At 33.7% G+C, this 20,915-nt stretch overlaps 1 protein-coding gene across 1 annotated transcript; it reads right to left on the bottom strand.

The window, feature by feature from the left end:
- Positions 1-18,903: 18,903 nt before the first annotated feature.
- On the bottom strand, positions 18,904-20,885 carry LOC119831929 (zinc carboxypeptidase A 1-like). Its single transcript, XM_038355498.1, has 5 exons — positions 20,854-20,885; positions 20,619-20,718; positions 20,305-20,400; positions 20,007-20,222; positions 18,904-19,865 (listed from the first exon to the last, which is right to left on the bottom strand). Exons 1-5 carry the CDS (start codon positions 20,883-20,885, stop codon positions 19,254-19,256), a joined length of 1,056 nt encoding a protein of 351 aa, XP_038211426.1. The 3' UTR covers positions 18,904-19,253.
- Positions 20,886-20,915: the final 30 nt, after the last annotated feature.

The following is a 20,915-nucleotide window of genomic DNA, read 5'->3' on the forward strand; positions in this document are numbered from 1 at the left end:
AAATCCGCCTCAAAACAGGTGTTGCCTACATTTTCTCTCAATAAAATCTTTTAACGTTATTCGCTTTGAAAGAGTCAACAGGTGGTTCTTTTTATCAGTTTCAGAGAGATCGCTTTACTGTGATTCGGATGTGTCTATTGATAGAGTTAAAGGATTTTCGACAGTTTTGCCAAAAACATTTTTCTTAATGTTTTATCGCTTGGTATTTAAGTTACATTGATGTTTCAAAACATAGGTTTATGTTTACAGGGAAATGAAATGATATTAAATTTAAAAGATTAAAAACTAATTGCATGAAATTGATTAAAAAACAAATAAATATTCTAGTTAACCGTTGTCAATCTACTAAAATGAAGCTCACTTCACTTACCTACATCAAGAGTGATAACAAAAAAAAATACGTTTAAAACCCATGAAAGTGTAGATAACGGCTGCACATCAAATGCGACAACTTACTATGGACATAATTGAATTTATAACCATACAACACTGTATATATTAACGGGAATAAATAACATAAGAATTAACTATTGTTGAAACGCTGCCCCAGTAACCCTGCAGGTATAGTTTTCACAGTATTCCCTTTGAAGGCGGTTACGGTAAGTCCACTGAGATTGTAACAAGCACCGTCACAAGCGACAAACGTTTTGCTAAACCTGTGTCAATCAACATGAAAGCTCACCGTTTATCTCCGAAAGGTGACAGGATATCTGTTTAACCACTAGCAGAATAAATAAACACACTTGAACTGGCGTGTATAAGAAGAGACTGAGTTTTTCTGTGAATGTAAGGCGCATTATGGATTTTATTTCAATCCACCTCCGACCGATATTAAAAAGCGAGTGTACATTGCATCAAAGTCTATATGACATCTTTATCGTAATATAACATCTGTAATGCCTTAAATCCAGTTGAGCGACAAAGTAGATTCAAGAGTCCAGCTCTAAGATATAAGTGGTTGCCGTCGAAAATCCGTGCAACTGTTTGGTTTGCCGCTAACTCGGTATCCCGCGTTCACTTGCTGAACTTTAATGTCACGTTCCGCCATCTTATTCTCGGGTGGAACATTTATTAGTTTTCTCTCAAGTGCAACAAGTTGCTCTTTTGTTTTCGGTTGGCTGGAAAGTTGACTAGATTTTGTCGTTCATTGCTCTGAGTTAGATGCGAGTTGAGTATAAATATACGTCATTGTTTTGTTCAGTCTATACAGAGTATATATACAGAGTAAGCTAAATTATAACAACATAGCTGTATATAATTGGGTTTGAAGTTAATAATAATAATATATATTTAGCAAACAAATCGAGAATAGCGCTAAACAATCTGTTCATTCAGGATCTATTTAAGACTCGAAGACATTAACTATACACTCAAGAATAGCACCCGCCGTATTTACACGGTCATTAAGTATAAAGGGAACGTCTCTATTAAAGCGGAATTGATGAGTGTAAAGCGATCCCGTTTAAATGGCGGACGGGCGGATTCAATCTGGTACACGACATAAAAAGGCATTAAACTGGGCTTCAGGCGGCTGGGCCTTAAATGTACGCTATGGGTAAACCGCCGCGTTCATTGCTCATATGGATTTATTACAAATAAAATTGATTATATAATGTAAGAAATCAAATTGTTGTTGGTAATTTATTTATGTTCTTCATACGTATTGAATTATATTTAGCGGATCTCGCTTCGACTTGAAACTAACGTGAATGTTATTATGGCCTCATAAATGGTTATCAACAGTAAAATTTTCGGATAATTAGTATCCACTCGTATATATAACAGTACAATCGTATATACATAACAAGTCACACTATAATCAATTTCTTAATCATAACATTTAAACTTTAATAAGTCCACGTAGCTCTGTAGCAAAACGGTTATGAAGCAATAATAATACAATCTGATGTGAGCTACAGTTTGCATAATGCCGTCGTAAAAGCGAACAATCCGCCGCAAATATTTAAAAGCTGTAAAGTGAACGTGCAAGGTGTAATGAGCTTACACAAACTTCGACGCAACTATGTCCTAAATATGAGCAGAAAATACTTCGACGTATTGTGAACTACTTGTGGCGTCGCGCCGTGAAATTTTCACAAATTATGTTGTTATTTTGCGTTTTAATTTCGGTGCTAACATAACTGAAAGTATTTTCTTGATGTATAAATGTTGGATGAAATTGATATGCTTATGATCGGTTAATATTTCTCTTTCGTTAATTCCCTATTTACAATACTTGATGGTGGCAACCATTGCTAAATTGTGCTAATAATTCATTTAATGACGTGTGTTACCATAACATCTAAATCATGCTAATGGTGCATTTGAGTTTAAAAAAGTCTTTGAAGTTTTTTTTGTCTATATAAGCGCATCAAATAATTGTATGGAGTCTGTTCCCAGATATATTTTTGATCATTTCTGCTTTCGGATATCAAAAATTAATTACAGTATGGTATACATTTTCAGTAGATTAACTATAATATGGTTAATGATGACGTGCGTAATTTCAACAATTGAGGTTTCCATTTTCACTGTAACAAAATATTTCATTTTAAAAACATACGATAAATAATAAGCCTTTTAAAATGTATTATAAAAAGCAATATCTTGATTTCGCTATGAACAATAAACGTGTAATTTGAACATTCATTTATTTTATGAAAGTAGAGAATCATGAAATTCAATAATTATTATATCTTCGTTGTAATAAAATTCCATGTATAAGTAGTTACAATATTTTAAAAGATATAAGTATGAGAGTACATTATTACAGACAGTTGACAGTTAATAAATCGTAGCGTATAGTCTTAGTGAGCAAAGTTTACAATGGCTATGTCGGTCTCTGCCAGACAAATATTTTTCCATTTCCAACCCCTCCCCTAGTGGGATTAAGCGTATTGTTTCCGTGTGCACTAAAATGTTCATGTGACAGTGTTTTTGAAAACTAATAGTTAGTTTACTAGTTTAATAAAGGTTTATCGTTATCGGTACTTAATTGTAATACCTACTAACAAGAATACCTCATATAGAATGAGTGTTATTTACATAACCTATAAACGAAATAGTTGCTTGTTTCTTTTAATAAATTAAAACTTCTTTTAATAAATTAATTTTTTTCTATTAAATCTAGCTATACATTAGAGGATAAAGTATATCATATTAAATTCTTTCCTCATACTCAATTAAAACTAATTGAAATGTTACAAATTATTCCATATAAAAGCTATTTTTTTTTTCAAATACCCCCACAATAACAAATCCTTTATAGTATTGAAATATCCTGTATTTATATAAGAAGGTAGTGTTACTATATTTCACATTTCCCCACTTCTTGAATCTTGAAGTGGTTTGAAGAGTTTTACGAGTGGCTTCGTTTCATCGCAGTGCATTAGCGCGTGAGACTGCCACAATGCGAAAGATATCGATCTACACAGCCCTGGAAGCAATAGGGCTGTCGATTTGAGAAAATATTCCCTGATACATTCTGCTATACGAAAAATATTGAGGTATTCCGAAAAAAATGGCAAGCATCTGGTGTTTTGTTTCTTTGTTACATTGTTCTGAATTTAAAAGGACTCAACTTAACAATTTTTTTTTATATTGAGTGTGATTATAAATTTGTGGGCAACCCTACCTTGAGGCCAGGTGTCCCCCGCGCAAACACGGCCCACTCCCGCGCCGCCCCGGGCCCTACATCAAACTGACGGAAATCCCATATTGCCCACATCGAAGACGGAAGCACAATTTTATAAGTTAAGGGATTTGTGTCAATATTTTACTAGGATAGCTCGCAATCCCACGTAACGTTTTGTCGACCGTTAAGGCGAGGACATTGTATTGCGAGCTCCAAGATGCGATGGCGGAACTTTATTAATTTCCGACTCCGAAAGCTAACAGCGGTACATTTGTTAATCGTTTTCAAGTTCTCCGACAAATTGTTAAGTAAGTATTTTTGTTAGGCCTCGTTGTAAATTCACAAGCATATCGAGATTTATGGAATACATTTTAACGGATCACGGCACAGCTAAGAAAAATACAAAAATATGATAGCGAGGAAGGATAAAGTTTCACAGTTGAAGTTTGAACGGCTTGGTGATACGAAGCAACTCGAGTATTGTTATGATATATAGTAAAGTCAAACGTGTGTAATGTGTTCTTTGTAAACGAAGCATGTTTTTATTGCTCGTACAAATTTTTCGTTTCGATTCTCGCAATTTAACCGACATCACTTTATGTAATAAATTATTAGGAGTACTTAAACCTCGTGGTTCACAATTTTTATATTTTAACTATTTGGTGGAAGAATATGTCTTGAAAATATAATAGTAACGAGACAAAGGAATGGCAAAATCTTTGCTTATTTCCATGCATAGAAACCGATAACCGCAACGACGTGTCAATCTTATCCGTACACATAATTACACGTAAAAACGTATGATAATTAAAACGTTCGCGGCTAATATAAATTAACAACGCCGTTGCGTCTACAAATTAAAGAGCATTGCCGAGTGCGGCAATCTTTGATCGTCCGCTGCCTCCCTGCGGAGACGGGAAACAAAGTTAACTCCGTAACCGCGGCGGGCTTACTTCTTAAATTATTCTCCAAAAGATTTTCTAATTTGCTCCTCTCGCACTCCTTTACGAGCGGCGCAAGCACGAACGAGACCCTTCACGTAAGGACCTATTATAGGCCTAACGTCATCCCCCGAGAGTGCTTTATGGATCGTCTGTTACATGCTCATCTTTCAGCGACACCTTAACAGGCGAAAATGAACTTTAACACTCATTTATATGATTCAAAACGCGTAAACATAAGTTGACACATGTTTATGCTTCCTGTATTCGCCCCGCGTGCGTCCTTTGGGTAATGTTACGTAATAGGCACAGAGAAGCTGTGATTTTGTCAAAGGTAAGAAAATTGGTTACGTTACTGAGTAATTTCGGGTACTGACAGATATGTGAATTATGTTCGTGTGAATTAGACGTTGTTTCGCTTTACTTTATGCTTGGCACTCACTGCATGCTTGCTTTATCGCTTTTCCATATAACATTTAAGTAGTTAACAGTTCGATCACTAGTTATAAATATCTAGGTAGCCGGTATTGTTGATAATCCTAGAATATATCAATAACAGTATTTAAGCAATCATAGTTCCTCTACGCAGATAAAGTTTTTTTATAGCCACATCAAGAACCCTCAAAAGTCGCACTCCGGTGCGTGACCTAATTTAAGGGGTCCTTATTTTGCTCACTTAATTTGCCGTATCCTTGTTTACATTGCGAATGAGGAACGTCTGTGGGGAAATTTTTATTTTTCTTAGGCGAAACTTAATTGAGTCGGAGGAGCGACATCGCGATTCAGCGATAGCTACCTCAATAAACGTTTAATGTCGCTGTACGTCTTAGTAACTTTTCAGAGTTTTATGTCCGAAAAATTTACGCGAAGAACATTGTTCTGCGGCCTTTATTGCGGAGGAAGAATGCGCCCGCAGACTCCCGTAATTGAATGTAATTTCGTTAGCTTCTTTCGTTTGCCGCTGTAAAATAAAATTTTACGTCTTATTTATTGTCACGAGCAACAATACCTGCGACCGGAGCTCTTGCACGCACGTTACCGAAAGCCGTCGTAAAACGACACGAACTGAAATAATACGTAATAAATTAATTGTAATTTCGTATACGCTATAGGCATAATGCGAAAGAGTGATGGTTATGTGGAGTATTTTACCGTAAATTTTATCAGCTATAAAAACAGAACGATCCTCGTATACCCTGAAGTAGCTCGCACTTAAAAGTTTAATTAATTTGATCGAAGCGTATGACAGTGCACAAACTCAATTCAATTAGTAGGGCCGAAAAAGTAAATAGAGTTTTATTGATTTCAGCGTTATCGAAAAATAATAATAAACATTACTGAATTCCATTTAAATATTTATTACATCGCATTTGCATGGAAGCGTTAAATCATTCTGGATAACTTTGAATAATATTTATCTGAGACTGGCTCTACGAAAATAATAATAAAGGTAATTTATATTTCAATATTATGTGACTACATCGTTAATTAAATGTTTTTCTTTCTATGAACAAATATGCATTATATTTAAAGTGTCGTCTAACCTTCATTTACTCATTGTTAATGAAAATAGAAACTTCAATAAATAAAGACAACGATCTTTGTAATATTTCGACACAATGAAGTCTTTTGTCCGAGCATGTCAATAGTGGGAATCAATAGCTTATTATCATCATCAGGACAACGTGACACTCCAACTCGTTTATCACAAGTCATGACGTGTTGTAATAAGGCTTTTAAAATGCATTCGTTATGAAAATATGAATGGACGCCGGATATTTAAATGCAATCGAGAAAACTGATCGGCTTTGTGTTCTTGGGTAGAGGACCTCACGAAATGTTATAACTACATGAAAATTGAGTAATTACTATTAAATATGATGTTTTTTATGAACGTTATTATTTTATTTACACTAATATTATAAAGAAACTTTTGTATGTTTGTAACGTTTACGTAAAAACTGATGGACCGATTTTAAAAATTCTTTCACCATTAGAACTGCAACTTCACTGACCGACATAGGTTATATAAGTACATCCACATGGTACATACCACGGGCGAAGCCTGGGCGAAGTCATTAATAAGAACGGAAAGGTAAACCAGAGGTGGTGTTTGACGTTAGGAAAATTGAACATTCAAGACATTTATCGGTCGTAACGTATTTCTCATGTGGTTATGGAATTAAAACAAAGAAAGCTTGCAATAAAAAATAATGAAAAAAAAAATGAATTCTTAACGTCTGTAATAAAGTCAATTGCACATGTATTTTAGTTACATCGCTCTTATTAAAACTTATAACAGCTCTGAGCCCTCGGGCATAGCATGATAATATTATTAATTCCATATACCTCGGTGGTGAGTCATGCTGAGCAATTCTTTTGAACACATAATTAAAAATTACCTTCAACCATATCCATTAATGAAATAATAAGGAAAATGTATTGAACATTAGTATTAAAATCACATTAAATTGAAATACTACTCAATTGCATATCCTAAACGTGCTATCTAACTCTAAATTGTTCAAATGAACATGAAATAAGGAATGTTTAGAATTAATTTCCATCGATAAAAGCAATTGCTTTAATAGCTCTCACATTTAGCTAATTATTGCATACCATTCTAGCGCATACATATGTACCGGTCCACTATTCAATTGTGGATACACAACATATGTACGGGCGGCAGATTGCAGGGTACTAATACTCAGTTTAATTTCCGTAATACATACGTAGTTATACATTGGTGTGGTACATCGGAATGCGTGGCAGTTGCAACGCTATGCGAACGCTTAATAAAATTACATCTGCGTACATAACCGGAATTATTTCATATTATTTAGGCCTAATTGTATTTAGGTATTGATTTTTGTTGTTAAAATCACTTTAGTGATGTTATGATTCTACAGCTTTTCCTATATAAAGATTTCTTTGTTTTTCAATAAAATAAGTCCACCCAGGTATTGTATTTAGAATTTCCCTCAGAATGATATCATATAATGAGCCGAGAAAGAAATTTTTTTCCCTCGCAAACATCATTTGGATTTCGAAATAACATGGCAAATTTTATTAAAAATAATAATCCCGCCATATCAATTTGATATGCTAGCTAAATTTAAATGATTAGGCATTGGAACAATTTTCAAAATATCACATATACAATGATTTCGTTTCAGAAGTTTACTTTGTGCATTTTAGACTCAAGAAACGATCTCTTCAGAACATGTGAGAGGTTCTGTAAATTTTCCAACTTAAAAAGGGATGTGAGAAGTCCTATTGTATGACAGTCACATTCGGCTGCCATATTTCATGCCGTCATTATTTCGCCTCACGCTTTGACTCTGGGGCTCAGAGCCGTTGTCATAGAAACAAGCGGATTTGGGGAAAATGCGACAGACGAATAGATTATATCGCATAACACTGTATTTATAGTTTGTTTATTTTTAAAATAATAACAGAATTTATTTCTCATTTTGTTCTAAACTGATTATAGTAATATACATTTCAAATTATAGGAACTCATTAGAAATTCAGAGAGCTTTTAATCTAATGTAATAAAATTTTATTTGTAATAGTGATCTTGATAACACTGCCATTAGCGAATTAAAGGCAAATAAATATAAAACTTTACTCATATCATTGTTCAATTTAGAAGAGAACATGCAAAATATCAAGAATCTACTCAACGTACTTCAAAGTAAAACAGTACAGAGAACAAGTCCACCTCATCACATTACAAACCAATTCCATTCGGAGTACTAAATAAATTAACACGCTATCCACTAAAACATTTAACCTGTAGGTAGAAAAAAAGCAATTAATTCAGGTGAAGTCAGTACCGCTGCAATATATGTAATCATTAATTTAATTCAGTGTACGTGCGGGTCTGAGACAAGGTTTTGTGCCTTAATTGAGATTTAAGAAGCCTGAGGGTGGGTTTTTGTTTGGGTGCAGCCCGCGGCGGGATCCTTAGCCTGTAAATGTACAAAGATTACCTTCGTCTTGTTCGCTTCTCCACATGTTCTTACATTTCGTATTAGAAGCATATAGTTAAAGCTCATATTCCCGTGACCTGCCCACATGTTATTTGTAACACGAGAAATTTAGCATAATTATTAAATACATTACGTGATTGGGACCTCTAAACGCATAATTCAGCGTATTATGTAAAATTTTCGTATTGTATAACAGAAATTCTATTCAAAGTTTCGCTCTACACTAAAGCACACATAATAAATTAAAAACAAAAGATGTGCAAACGCTCAAACGATTTGCGAACATTCGTTCTTTTAAATAATAAACACAAGTTAAACATTATCTTCAATCGCATTAAGATCATAATGCTCACTTAAGAGGTTTTTTGTAAAACAAACCTAATATTTCATTCTCAAAGCGAGCGGTATGACTTCATACGAAATTCGTTGTATCTAATTCGTAGCTTATCCTGCCATCTATAATCTCGCCCTCGCTTACCATCGAGATACCTTGGATACCTCCTCTCCCCTCGGAGGGTCTCACAGCCCTTGGATGTAAGCTTGACTTCATAATACCCTATTTGGTGTGTCTTTTCTTGAGAAATACGTTCCCGTAAATTTATGCATAATTAGCTTATTGATATATATGAGTCAAAGTTACATACCAGCAAATTATATATAATTTGTTAAATTTCCCTAAGATCTTTGAGTCAAATGATAGCTCACCATTTCTTATAAATTAAATAGTACCTAAAAATCCGGTCACAAATAAGGACACAATTTGTACTATATAATTAATAGTATTATGACAAATAAAACGAACTGACATAATACCCAATAATTATAGAATTGGTTTTGATATAAGTGTTGATCAGGTTATAATGTAGACGCCCTGTTAATTACATCTAGATAAGTTTGAGCAAACACTTCGAGGTGGATATAATTACGATCGATTCCCCCGAGGCTCGGTGTCGAATTCACTGGAGCGAGTAATAAATCTGTTGACAACCTTTAATTTGTTCCTCGAAAAATGCGTTAAAATATTGTGTTTCTTGCATGAACGGCGTGTAAGAATGTTGATTTATTCGATAAGTCGAAGCTAATTTCTTATGGTAATCAAAGCATATTATGTTTTCAGCGTAATGGTATTTCTAAGTGTATTTAAATGTCATAAAATTAATTGTGAAAAAAAATTAAACGTTATAAAATACGATGCTTTTTGATTTTACTTGAAATTATTAAAAATATTAATAATGACAGTATTTTCTGTATAATTTTTATCTTTTTCTTGATCTTTTTGCATCATACATCAAGTCAAGCTAATCGTACAAGAGATAAAAATCATTGAAATATAAAGGAAATAAAGTGGGCATGTACAGAAGAGCCACCGTTTAATACAGCCTGCAGTAAAATACACGTGCATAGAAACCGCTTTGCAGGCGTCCGGTGCAAATTGTGACCCTCCCTACAGCATTAGGGTTGCCATATCATACACACCTATTAAAGTCTACATTCCTAATTAGTATATGGCCTCATGTCTACAGGAAAACAATATATTGCTTATAGTTAAATTAACAACAAGTACATATCCATTTGACTTTTTTAAATACCACCTATGAACGTACATTCATTTTACAATATTTTTCCGCATTTACTTCTTAATCAGAATCAGTTAAATTTGGGTACTCACAGCTACATCAACATTTACAAAGCGATGTTCACAAAGGTCATATCATCCAACCACCGAATTTTAACGTAACGTCAAATTGTTAAACGCAAAGTGACAACCCTGACGTCGAGACAGTGACCCCAAATTGTATATGGGACGATGTAATTTGTGCCCCACTGCCGGGACTGAGAGGAATTGCTTTTATTAACCCATTTACACCGTTATGTGTGGATCTACCAACAATGTTAAAGAATAAAGACAATTTTATGTATTCCGTTATTCGACCCTTAGACCTACTCCTTGCTATTGCTTCGGTGTGCACTAATTCTATGTGGACACTAATATAATCTAAAAAAATATATAAAAAACAATATAAAATTTTACAAAAAATCCACAAATCTTAATTCTTAACATAAAAAAACGACTGACTGATCTATCAACGCATAACCCAAAGTACTACACAGATCAAACTATAATTAAACAGTTTAGTAGTGTTAAATTTAAACACACATATAAAAAATCAATCAGTTCAAAGAGCCTACTAGAGCATAAACAAATACATTAATTATAGAAAATAAAAAACATTCCTGTTGTTGCTTAAGAACCACAGGACAGTACCTGATTATGTACCTACGTATTACCTTTGTAGAATAAAAATGTAAAATTGACATGATTTAAAAATACAGTTATACAATAAGGGTTTTTTGGGTTCTTTGCAGAGAAGTCTGATTATAATCAGAAACTGCGTTCCAGAACCAGTGGGTAAATGTTCAAAATTATGTTATGACGATTTAAAAGTTCCTCTATAAGAAGTCTAATTGAATGAAGAAATCTTTGAGTTTGGGTTTGAGTTTTAATTTGAATTTTTTCACACAGATAGTCACAATGTAGGTATCCGCTTTGTACCATCATATTATATTGTGACCACGCGGGGGAAACTGCGGACAACAGCTAGTCCTCTATAAAAGAACCATTCTTAGACACTATTTCATGATCGTGTGTCGGTCCAGCATATTACAGAATTACACAATGAAGGCATCTATTATCAATTATTGTATTACTTAATGTATTTCTTTTAATTCACAACTTATTGCATGAATCAGTTCATATTATCAGGTATTTAATTAAATGTTTATTCCAGATTCGCCATAATTTTTATATAAAACAATAATTCATTCCTTTCAAGCATACGTTCATTATAACTTACGAATGGTAAGCATTCAACAGATACAAACACCTAACTACCACATTAATATATTATTATCTGTGGTAATTGACCTAATTGCGGGTACACTAATTAAATGAATCGCTTCCGACGTCAGCTGACTCCTAATATAGCTTAAGCTTCATTAAGCTGTCGCATTTCAGTGAAAACGATATCTAAGCTCAAAAGCGAAATGCCCATTAGCTTGGATTTCGTGGATTTAGCTTTCAAAGGTCGGGAAATATGAACAGCTCATGACTTGCCATTAAAATAAGACCAGTTACTTTGCTATTACAGAGATCTCCTATTAAAAATATTTTAACAGGTCTTCTTAAGGTATGGTAATCTTAAATGATAACCGCGAAAACATAAAATGTTTTGGAGGAAATGCATTCAAACATAAAAAGTGTAAAAAGTGTTTGGTCGTTCCCTTATTCTAATTAATCTCACTGGAAATAAAGCTCTTACCGTTACAACTATATTAAAATATATAGCGTATATTTGTTTAATATAAATGCTAAAAACGAAATTCAATTCATATCTCTAGAGGGGTTGGTAGAAACTAAATAATGTCTTAAAATGTGAAAGTTTCTTTCAGAAGGCTGAATTCCCCGATGATTTAACAGTTGGACCCTTGTATAAAGTTATTTTAAGCTATGACATGTCATACCACTTATTATATTTGGTACTGCGGTATTATTTGTTTTATTTACGCTTGTTTGAGTGAAAAATGTAAACTTAATAATGTGGAAACTATGATATAACATTTTCGGGTCTCAAACAACCTTCGAACTAAATTTCATCAAAATCTGTTAGAAGAAACAGACAAAGCGTCAAAGTTACTTTAAAAATTATGATACTAATAGGGATGTATCTGAAAATATAACTAAAATCGGAGATGTGAATGAAACATTTTATAACATATTCGTTATAAATGCCTATCAGTATGAGCGTTATTATGAGCCACACGTGTAATATAAATTTGAAAGAAATTAATTAAAATTATATTTTTATGTTGTAAACTGTATGACACAATAAATTGGTGAAAAACTACTATTTCATAATTCTATTCAATACTACATGATTTCATAAAGGAATGAAGTGTACTGTTGATTAGAAAGACAGTATTTTCTTATAATAAGCTACATTCTTAATTTTTTCTTGTAAAATTCAACCCTTTACGAGTTTGTGTTCAATGTCGATGTATTTATTATTTATTTGGGAATACTCGACGCGATGAGGCATCTCACTCAGAGTAGTAGAAAAATAACTCATCTCCGTAGACATATTGACTTTGCACGGGAAATGGACGAATCCTTCGGGGAATTGCACCAATAAATGTTCAAGCGTCGATATTTTTGACGGTTTGTACGGCGTTATGGGAAACTTTCTATATACATTTTGGTTAGAAGTTTCTTTATCTACAATTGTTTAAAAACAAAATAAAAAAGGCAGTACATATGACGTCGTCATTAAATTGTTTTTTGATTAGCCATCTTTTAAACAATAACTTAAAAATATTAAGTGAATACTTAACAAGCAATCACAGTTATAAAATTGATAATATAAAATGGACTCTTATTTTCATAAGTATGTATAGTAATAATAAAATAAGGGATTAAGTTATCTAAACTAAACTCTTATGAGTAAATACAGATTTTCCTCTTAAATTTAACATGAACTCCATCTAAATATAATATTCGTAAGGCTCCGCTATCGCAATGCATTGTTTCGATGAAAATCATCATAAAAGCAATCAGAGTAGCAACAATGGCTGGATACCAGCCCGTTTATTGTGGCTCGTTCACAAGAAATACTACTTTAACCGAAACGCAGATTTCAATAACAGTAGGGTTCATTGAATAGAGTTACCTCATAACATTTTTATTGAACAATAAGAGTTTTTCCGACAGGGGAGCGTAAACGGCCCGAAATTGCCTATACTGAACGTTTATTTCATCTCTGATATACGATTAACTCGAATATTTCCGAATATTTAGAAGGTTTTTGCTTTTGCTTCATACCTAATACAATTCCCAAATAAAAAGTAAAAGATACGAGTAAATTAAAGAAAAGAGCCAATTACGTGATTAAATTATGTAAATAAATAATTTTCATATTTTTTAACAACATTAAACGTTGTTCGTTTGTTTAAATTAAATCGTATCTAGATTTAGAATACAAATAAACCAGTAACTGTTTTTATGTATAAAAGAAAACACAAATACTTTGCAAAACGATTTTGTCTCGCCCCACCTCGTTCATGTTAAGTCATTTAGAAACTACGATTATTGAGTTTCTACAAACTCATATCTCATCTGATTGTATCAGTATTTTGTTATAGCGAAATATCATTAACATTTTTATTACATTGAAAATGTATTTTAAATATTCGTTATGGTTATAGACGGTTTTAACTTTTAAACTTAAAACACAAAGGAAAAGCTCGGTTAGAACGGGGATATTTAATTGGAAATTTGCCCAACCTCTTGCAAACAGATCGTAAGACGTTCAAAAACATCTAAAAACTTTTTAATCGCATCGCTCGCAAACAACTCATCAACCATTTAGGGTTTAATTCAGTTTACAAAGTGTTAACCGTTAAACCTTCTAAAAATGACGTACAAAATTTTATTCGTCTGATTAGGAGTGTCGTGCTATCGCTGCAAGGGGTAGATAAGTCAGTCGGCTTGTAAACTATTTCTTTATGTCAGCAAAACTGCGGCGGCAAGTTTATGGTACGCCAGCCATAAAGCTGCTTCAGGTGATAAAGCTCGTCTCGCGGTTTGTAAATTCAAGCTGCATTTTAACGAGTACTCTTTTGAATTATTTCACGGCTTTTAAACTTGCATTGCGAGCACCAGATTGCCGGTTCCTTTTACGACTTGCGGGCTCTTAATAAAATTGTGATGTTGCTTAGAATTTTTAAGTTACAACACGATGAAGTGCTACTGTTTTAATTTTTTAAAACTTTGCTCGTTTGTAAATGTAGATGGAGTGGATATCAATTTGCAATATTGAATTTTCCAATAAATAAAACAGCAATGCATCAATACACTCGTAAACCCCACAAACCATCCTCACAACTGTATTACGAAATAGATTTTTATGCTTGTTGACTTTGTTTTCGAGTAGTTCATATTTCATTGTGAGCGGAGTACGGAAGGGTCCACAAAAATATAAGTAGTAGGTTTTGTCCTACTTCGCGGAGAAAAAATGAATTGTTCAGCGATAAGGGCATCTTATTGAGACGATGGATATTCTCAGCATTTTATTAAAAGGATTTAGTTGAGGGATGGTATTTTCATTATTTACGTAATGTAATTGGGTAGGACTGTGGCGTAGTGAATGGACACTTCAATGAATTTAGAAAATATGAAGCCAATTTTTTAAAAGTATAGCTAATAAAAAAACTATGGACAACGTTATTTTCTTCCTTTTCTGTATTTAACAATATTCGTATAATATAATATCAGTTGATTTCCCATCAAAATCAAACGCAGCCATATGATTGTTGTCACACGAAACCAAATGACTAAGTAATTTACTGCTCTCATCGCGCTCAGGAAACATATCATGTCACAACTCAAATAAACACTTGACATAAGTGAATAAATGGGTAATTCGACACGACTTCCAATATGTATCCTACTTCATTCCACTCGGAGAAAGTGGGGTAACTTCGGGATTCGATCAATCATCGGCGTTCGGCACGTTGGTGATCGCTTCGAACTCTTTCTTACATTTATTTAATGAGTTTGTAATAACTGATGTTTGGGACTGGCCCTGATGAATTAATATAGATGGAACATACGATATTCAGCAACGCTAAATATTTGCGAGACTCTGTTTAATTCTAGAAATAACCTAAACAATACATTATTATAATTATGTACATTTATATAAATATATTATTATAATGTATTGTTTAGGTCTATTATCATGACAATTCATTGAAAATTTGTATCGTAAAAATCCTTATATTTAATAATAGCTTCTGTTTAAGGTCTTGAAATTAAATAAATTGTACTTTATTCTTCACAAAAATAACTTAATTGACACTGAAATCAAATAATTCGGTTATTTTTTTACGCCTACACTATGGGTAAAAGCAGAATTTTGTAATATCTTACTAGCAGGAGCCAATATATTCCAATCAATATTTTCTGCATGTTGAAAATTTTATACATAATTCTTTACGAATATAACAATTACATAATATATAATTAATAATCGTAATTTAATATCAGTCTATCATTTCGAGATTTTCGAAAATCGGTCAACTAAGATTACTCGTCGTAATTTGTATATTTATAACTTAATTGCCCAATTCCAACAATTGTATTTTTCAAAATAACCAAAATTATTAGCCTCGATAGATGAATATAGTAAACGAAAATTATGAAATTTGGGAATTCTAAATGCATCCCCAGTAAGCTTTCAGTCAGACTTAATGTCCCAAGCTTAACCAGATCTAAAATGCGTTGGGCTTAATCCACTTAGAATAACAACAGGGCTAATGTCTACCGCGGAATCTCCCGTTTCTTATTGTCTCGTGCCCCGAGGATTTGTTACCAATTTATTGTTCTGGCTTGTAGCGACTCAAAAATATTTTATTGTACCGTCTGAACGTCTTGGAAATATTGTGACTGAATTTAATCCAATGTCGCAGCTTAGGTGCAAACAAAATTCTGACTTGTATTAAGCGTTTAATGGTTTTGTTGTTGTTTTAGACATTCATCTTTGCTTACATACAAAAATGCTCATTTAAATTGAGCCTTGAAGTATGAGTTACAACATTAGACTTATAAACATAGTTTAAGACCAATTTTAGCGTCTGTGCAACATGAAAACTTTTATATAGAATCAAAATGAATTTTATACTCCGTACACATACAAACTTTCTCATTAGCTTCTTAAATCGGTATGCGGAGCAACTTAGATTACGTTAATGTTTGTAAAACAAAGCGTTCGGCATTTTGCGGCATTCCTCACAAAAAGTCCAGTGTGAGCGATCGCTACATCCGCCCAACTTCGCCGACTGGTGTTCATTAGAACTTAGACTTGTATGAATTTTCATCAACTTTCCGACGTAATGAACACTAAAAGGAGGCAAGTTTGAGCGCTTCAAATTTTAATACCGGAGCGCCTCTTGCCGCGGACACGCTTATAAATTGGACGCGTGGAATCCGTAACAGAACCGAAAGTTAGAAATTCAATATCCGCTCTGGAGTTCGTTTTAAGCGAACTTTGTACACTGTTTGTCTGGCTTTTGAACTGTCTTCATAATTATCGCCCTCGGATAGCATCGATATTAACTCCATATGACAAACTAATGTTCTGCCGAAGTTTGCAGATAATACACACACAGATATAGAGTAAATAAAACGATTTTCTGAATAGCTCGTAGTTCATATGGAAGCCTAGATAACACAAAATTATAAGGATAATTGCCAGTGTTCATTATGCTTTGTCTTGATCTTGTAAACGCTATTATTACCGTCAAAAAGTATAAATAACACCTAAACTACAATTTGATTAGTAAAATAATATTAATTTTTTCTTAAAAAGGGTTTCCATCAATTTCGCCTAATTATTATTAATTTCGAACCGCTCATCCATAGCCTTTTATTTAATAGTGGTTATTTTGAATGGAATGATCATTCTCCTTAACGCCATTTATAACCTGACGGCCTGACAAATAGATTGACTAAAACCCCAAAATTATAAAAACATCCATCATCTGCCTATCAAACATCCAAACGTAACTCGACTCACGCGCATTAAATGAAAGAAATTACGTAAAAATATACATATTAACCTGGGCATACAGAGCATGTGGGACAGTGCCTAACCAAGTACCCGCATCGCCTTATCAGCGCGTGAACCGACTCTCTAATGTGCCCACCGATCGATTCCCTTATCACCACTCAAAACTTTATGAAACCGCTGCCCCTCTGATTATCTAGCACCGGTGGTACAAGCGCGATTAATAACGTACAATGTACTCATTCTATATTCATAGTTTTGTTTCATTTAAGTCGGGTCGCGGGTTATTTAATTTTTGTATGAGTCAATTCGTAGATATAGGCAAAGAAGCCAAATTTGTTTTTGCCTTTATTAACGGTATTATTTTCCATTTTGAATAAATGGAAAATAATACCGTTAATAAAGGCACAAACAAACAAAAATAAAAACAATTAATTTGAAGTAGCCGTAATTATGTTGTAAAGGTTAAATCTTGTTGTAACGACTTCTATTAAAACAGCATAATTTATATCGTCATGACGCATCAAAAGATTTAATACAAATATGTTCTCAGATGCACAAAACAAAGAAGAAACAATTTTGAAATTAATTTGCTATTATCAATTTTTACTTAATTTTTGGAGAGGAAATGTAATTTTAGTATTTCTTAATTAATTGTCATTGTCATTAACCCTATTTCAATATCATCCTAAATAGCTACGATATGAACAAATGAAAAACTGTAAGAATTTTCTCCGAAACAATGACATGTAGCAAAAATCCCGTCAATAACCATATAAAATTAGTTTTTAAACGAATTCTGGACGAAGGTTCTCGTAGTGTCTTTAATCCATGTTTATTGCTCCTTTTTAATAGTTTGTTAGAATTTTCCACAGTACTCATTGTAATAATTAAAGAAATTTAAAAGAATTTAAATCCATATTTGACATTTAAATAGCATTATATATCAGCAAAAGAAAATAAGTTACAATAAAACCGAGAACAACTTTTTACAGTGACCTTACGACTTATATAATATTATTCGATTTATATTGTTACATTTTATTAAATTCTGTTTATGATGCGTATAAATTTTTATAAAACTGATTATTTTTTGCGTTCCTTCAGTATTTTATTATAATTAAATTTCCTCTGACCAAAAAGCTACAACTCGTCCTCTAACGCGTTATTTAAATTTACCACAAAAGATAAATTAGAAAACTTTTTCCTTAATAAAAATGAAACTTTCAGTGACAAAAACAAGAAAATTAATACAATGAGTCTCTCTAGGGTAATTAGTGCAGAACGCTGGTATTAGCAGTGTTTATTAACTCTTAATAAAACTGTGGAGAGAAGCAGGCGGCGACTGTACCCGACGCCCGTAAAGCCTTGCAACCTGTTGCCGTCGGCACCGCCTTCCGCCCATTCCTACAAGTACTTACCGATTTCGGCGAAATTTCCACTTTTCCGCCTCACTCCAACTTTACTGAAACTTATAAATAATTCTTACCTAGGGAGCTCGCCTCGCTTGACAGCAACTTTTTTTAACACAAAAAATAATTACAATAAAACAATGAGAAATGTATTTTATTCTTCAATATGATTATTTAGTAAAATAAACTTAAAATACAAAATCACACAAATTAAAACGCTACGAAAAAACAAATGCGAATGGAAAGAAACGAACGAAGAGTAAATGTTTTTTAGCGCGTGCGGCGGCAGAGTTATCGCGGGTAGAGTGTTACTGTTGGTGAGAGGAGTTGGGGAAGACGGCCTGCCGCCGCCGCGGCTGACTACAGAATGGCAGCGGGCTGAACGGCCACGGGCCCCACCCCTAACGCAAGCGCGCTCGGCACCCACCACAGCGCATGACCGACATCCTACCCGGAGTGGAAAAGTGACTCCTACATCGTAGATATACTAATATGTACTAAATAAATATTGCATTATATAACAATCGCTCATAATTTTTACACCGTTAGTTATTGTACTTCTTTTTCACACCGTTCGCTGCTAAACTAACGTTTTCTCTTCGTTCAGTCATTTCAATTGATATGCTGTTGAGTTACGCAATGCGAAATCACTATTTTATTAGATTGCGCTGCGTTGTTTTTTCGCTAACCACTGTGTTGTAGAGCTCTCTGATTCCAGTAAAATAACCGTTACGTAAAGAGGCGTCGTACCCTTTCGGTAGTGATTGAAACTTGGACATTATAGTATTATCGGATTCCGGGAAAACTCGCATCTCGAAGGAGTAGGCAATTCCATGTTTATTGTATGCGTAATCAACGCTGTGGCCACACCACGGCTTCCCATTCATCTCGTAAATACTCATATTGGCAAACCATTGAAGAGTGCCAGACCTTTGATTAACTTTTGCAGCAATTTCACCCGCTTTAATCTGAACTGGACTTGCGGGCGAGCTGCTTATGCTTGCAAATGGATACAATATTGAATGACCATCGCGCCTAATTGACAAATAAGCTTTTAAATTTGGTTTATACTTTGCGATGACACTGCTAATGAATATCGTTTCATTTTCTGATGCTGGTCCAGGCCCCGGGTATTCAGAAGAAAATATATTTTCAGTAGACCGGCAACTGCTCCAAGAGTCGTCAAAATTTCTGCTGATATCCACACCGAAAGTGAATGTTTCTTGTAATGGAAACATATTCTTATTCCACTCTTCTCGTTTCTGAAATATGATTTGGATACTTATGTAATTTACAGGATTTTGTCAATACTTATGTAAAAAAAATAATGTTATTAAAAATCCAATACAACAGGATAATATTCTAACAGAAGAGAACATTTCAATAAAACGCAAATAACATACACATCTAACGTATTCCTGTCCATCTGGATTTGTACTGGGCAGGATGACCCAGGCCACCTTCTCCAACATATCCTCATATTCTTCACAAGCCACCAGCTGCTCTATGACGTATAGAGCCAACATCACAGACTGGGAGCCGGCTCGTTGGCCCGCCTCTAACATAATCACTGGCTTTGCTTCTGACGTGTCTACCTCGTTTGAGCTATTCAATACAACCTATAGCGTCGTAATTGTTAATTCATACAATATAACAAAGATTATGGCCATAATATGATATACAATATGAACATTTTCTTACCTCATAAAGTATTCTATTTTCATACGTTAAGGCGTCACTGCGTACATCAATAACATCACCACAAAACTGTTTAAGAGCTTTTAAGAAAATAGTCACCTTAAAAAAGAAAGTTGTGTATTATACATATCACAAACTACAAATAATTACTTAGCACATGATAGGTTTGTAAAAACGCTCAAGAATACAGTATTAATTCAGTATTTATATCTATCTATCTTTACTCCCTCAATAAGGCTGAAAGAAGTAAATTTCGAACCTTTCAACCATTCCTACCACTATATGAAGACTTCTTAATATCACGCGAAGTTTCTCACCGTACTAGCTCCTATGGCTACGTTTTCGATACATGCATCTTCTTCTACATCAAGTAACTTGTCCAACATATCTGCATAGCATGATCGTAATGACTTGCACCTAATGTCAATCAATTATTTAAATATATATTTTTTTATTAGTAATTCCACCGTTCACTGCGATTGTTACGTTCGCTTACCCACATTGAGCTGCTTTTATAAGATAAAAGTTTCCTACGATATAAAAACAATTTACGAGTTAGTAAAATGAGGATAAAACAATACCATAAAGCTTAAGATAATAAGAGTAGACCTGTC

This window comes from Zerene cesonia, chromosome 14, assembly GCF_012273895.1.
Source record: "Zerene cesonia ecotype Mississippi chromosome 14, Zerene_cesonia_1.1, whole genome shotgun sequence".
Classification (NCBI taxonomy): Eukaryota; Metazoa; Arthropoda; class Insecta; order Lepidoptera; family Pieridae; genus Zerene; species Zerene cesonia.

Bases quoted from the DNA above. Each gene is read 5' to 3' on its own strand.
- LOC119831929 (XM_038355498.1), bottom strand. From the start codon at position 20,885: ATGGTATTGTTTTATCCTCATTTTACTAACTC. The intron at 20,719-20,853 runs GTAAATTGTTTT...GATTGACATTAG, and splicing joins TATCCTCATTTTACTAACTC to GTGCAAGTCATTACGATCAT. The intron at 19,866-20,006 runs GTATGTTATTTG...ATCATATTTCAG, and splicing joins GACAGGAATACGTTAGATGT to AAACGAGAAGAGTGGAATAA.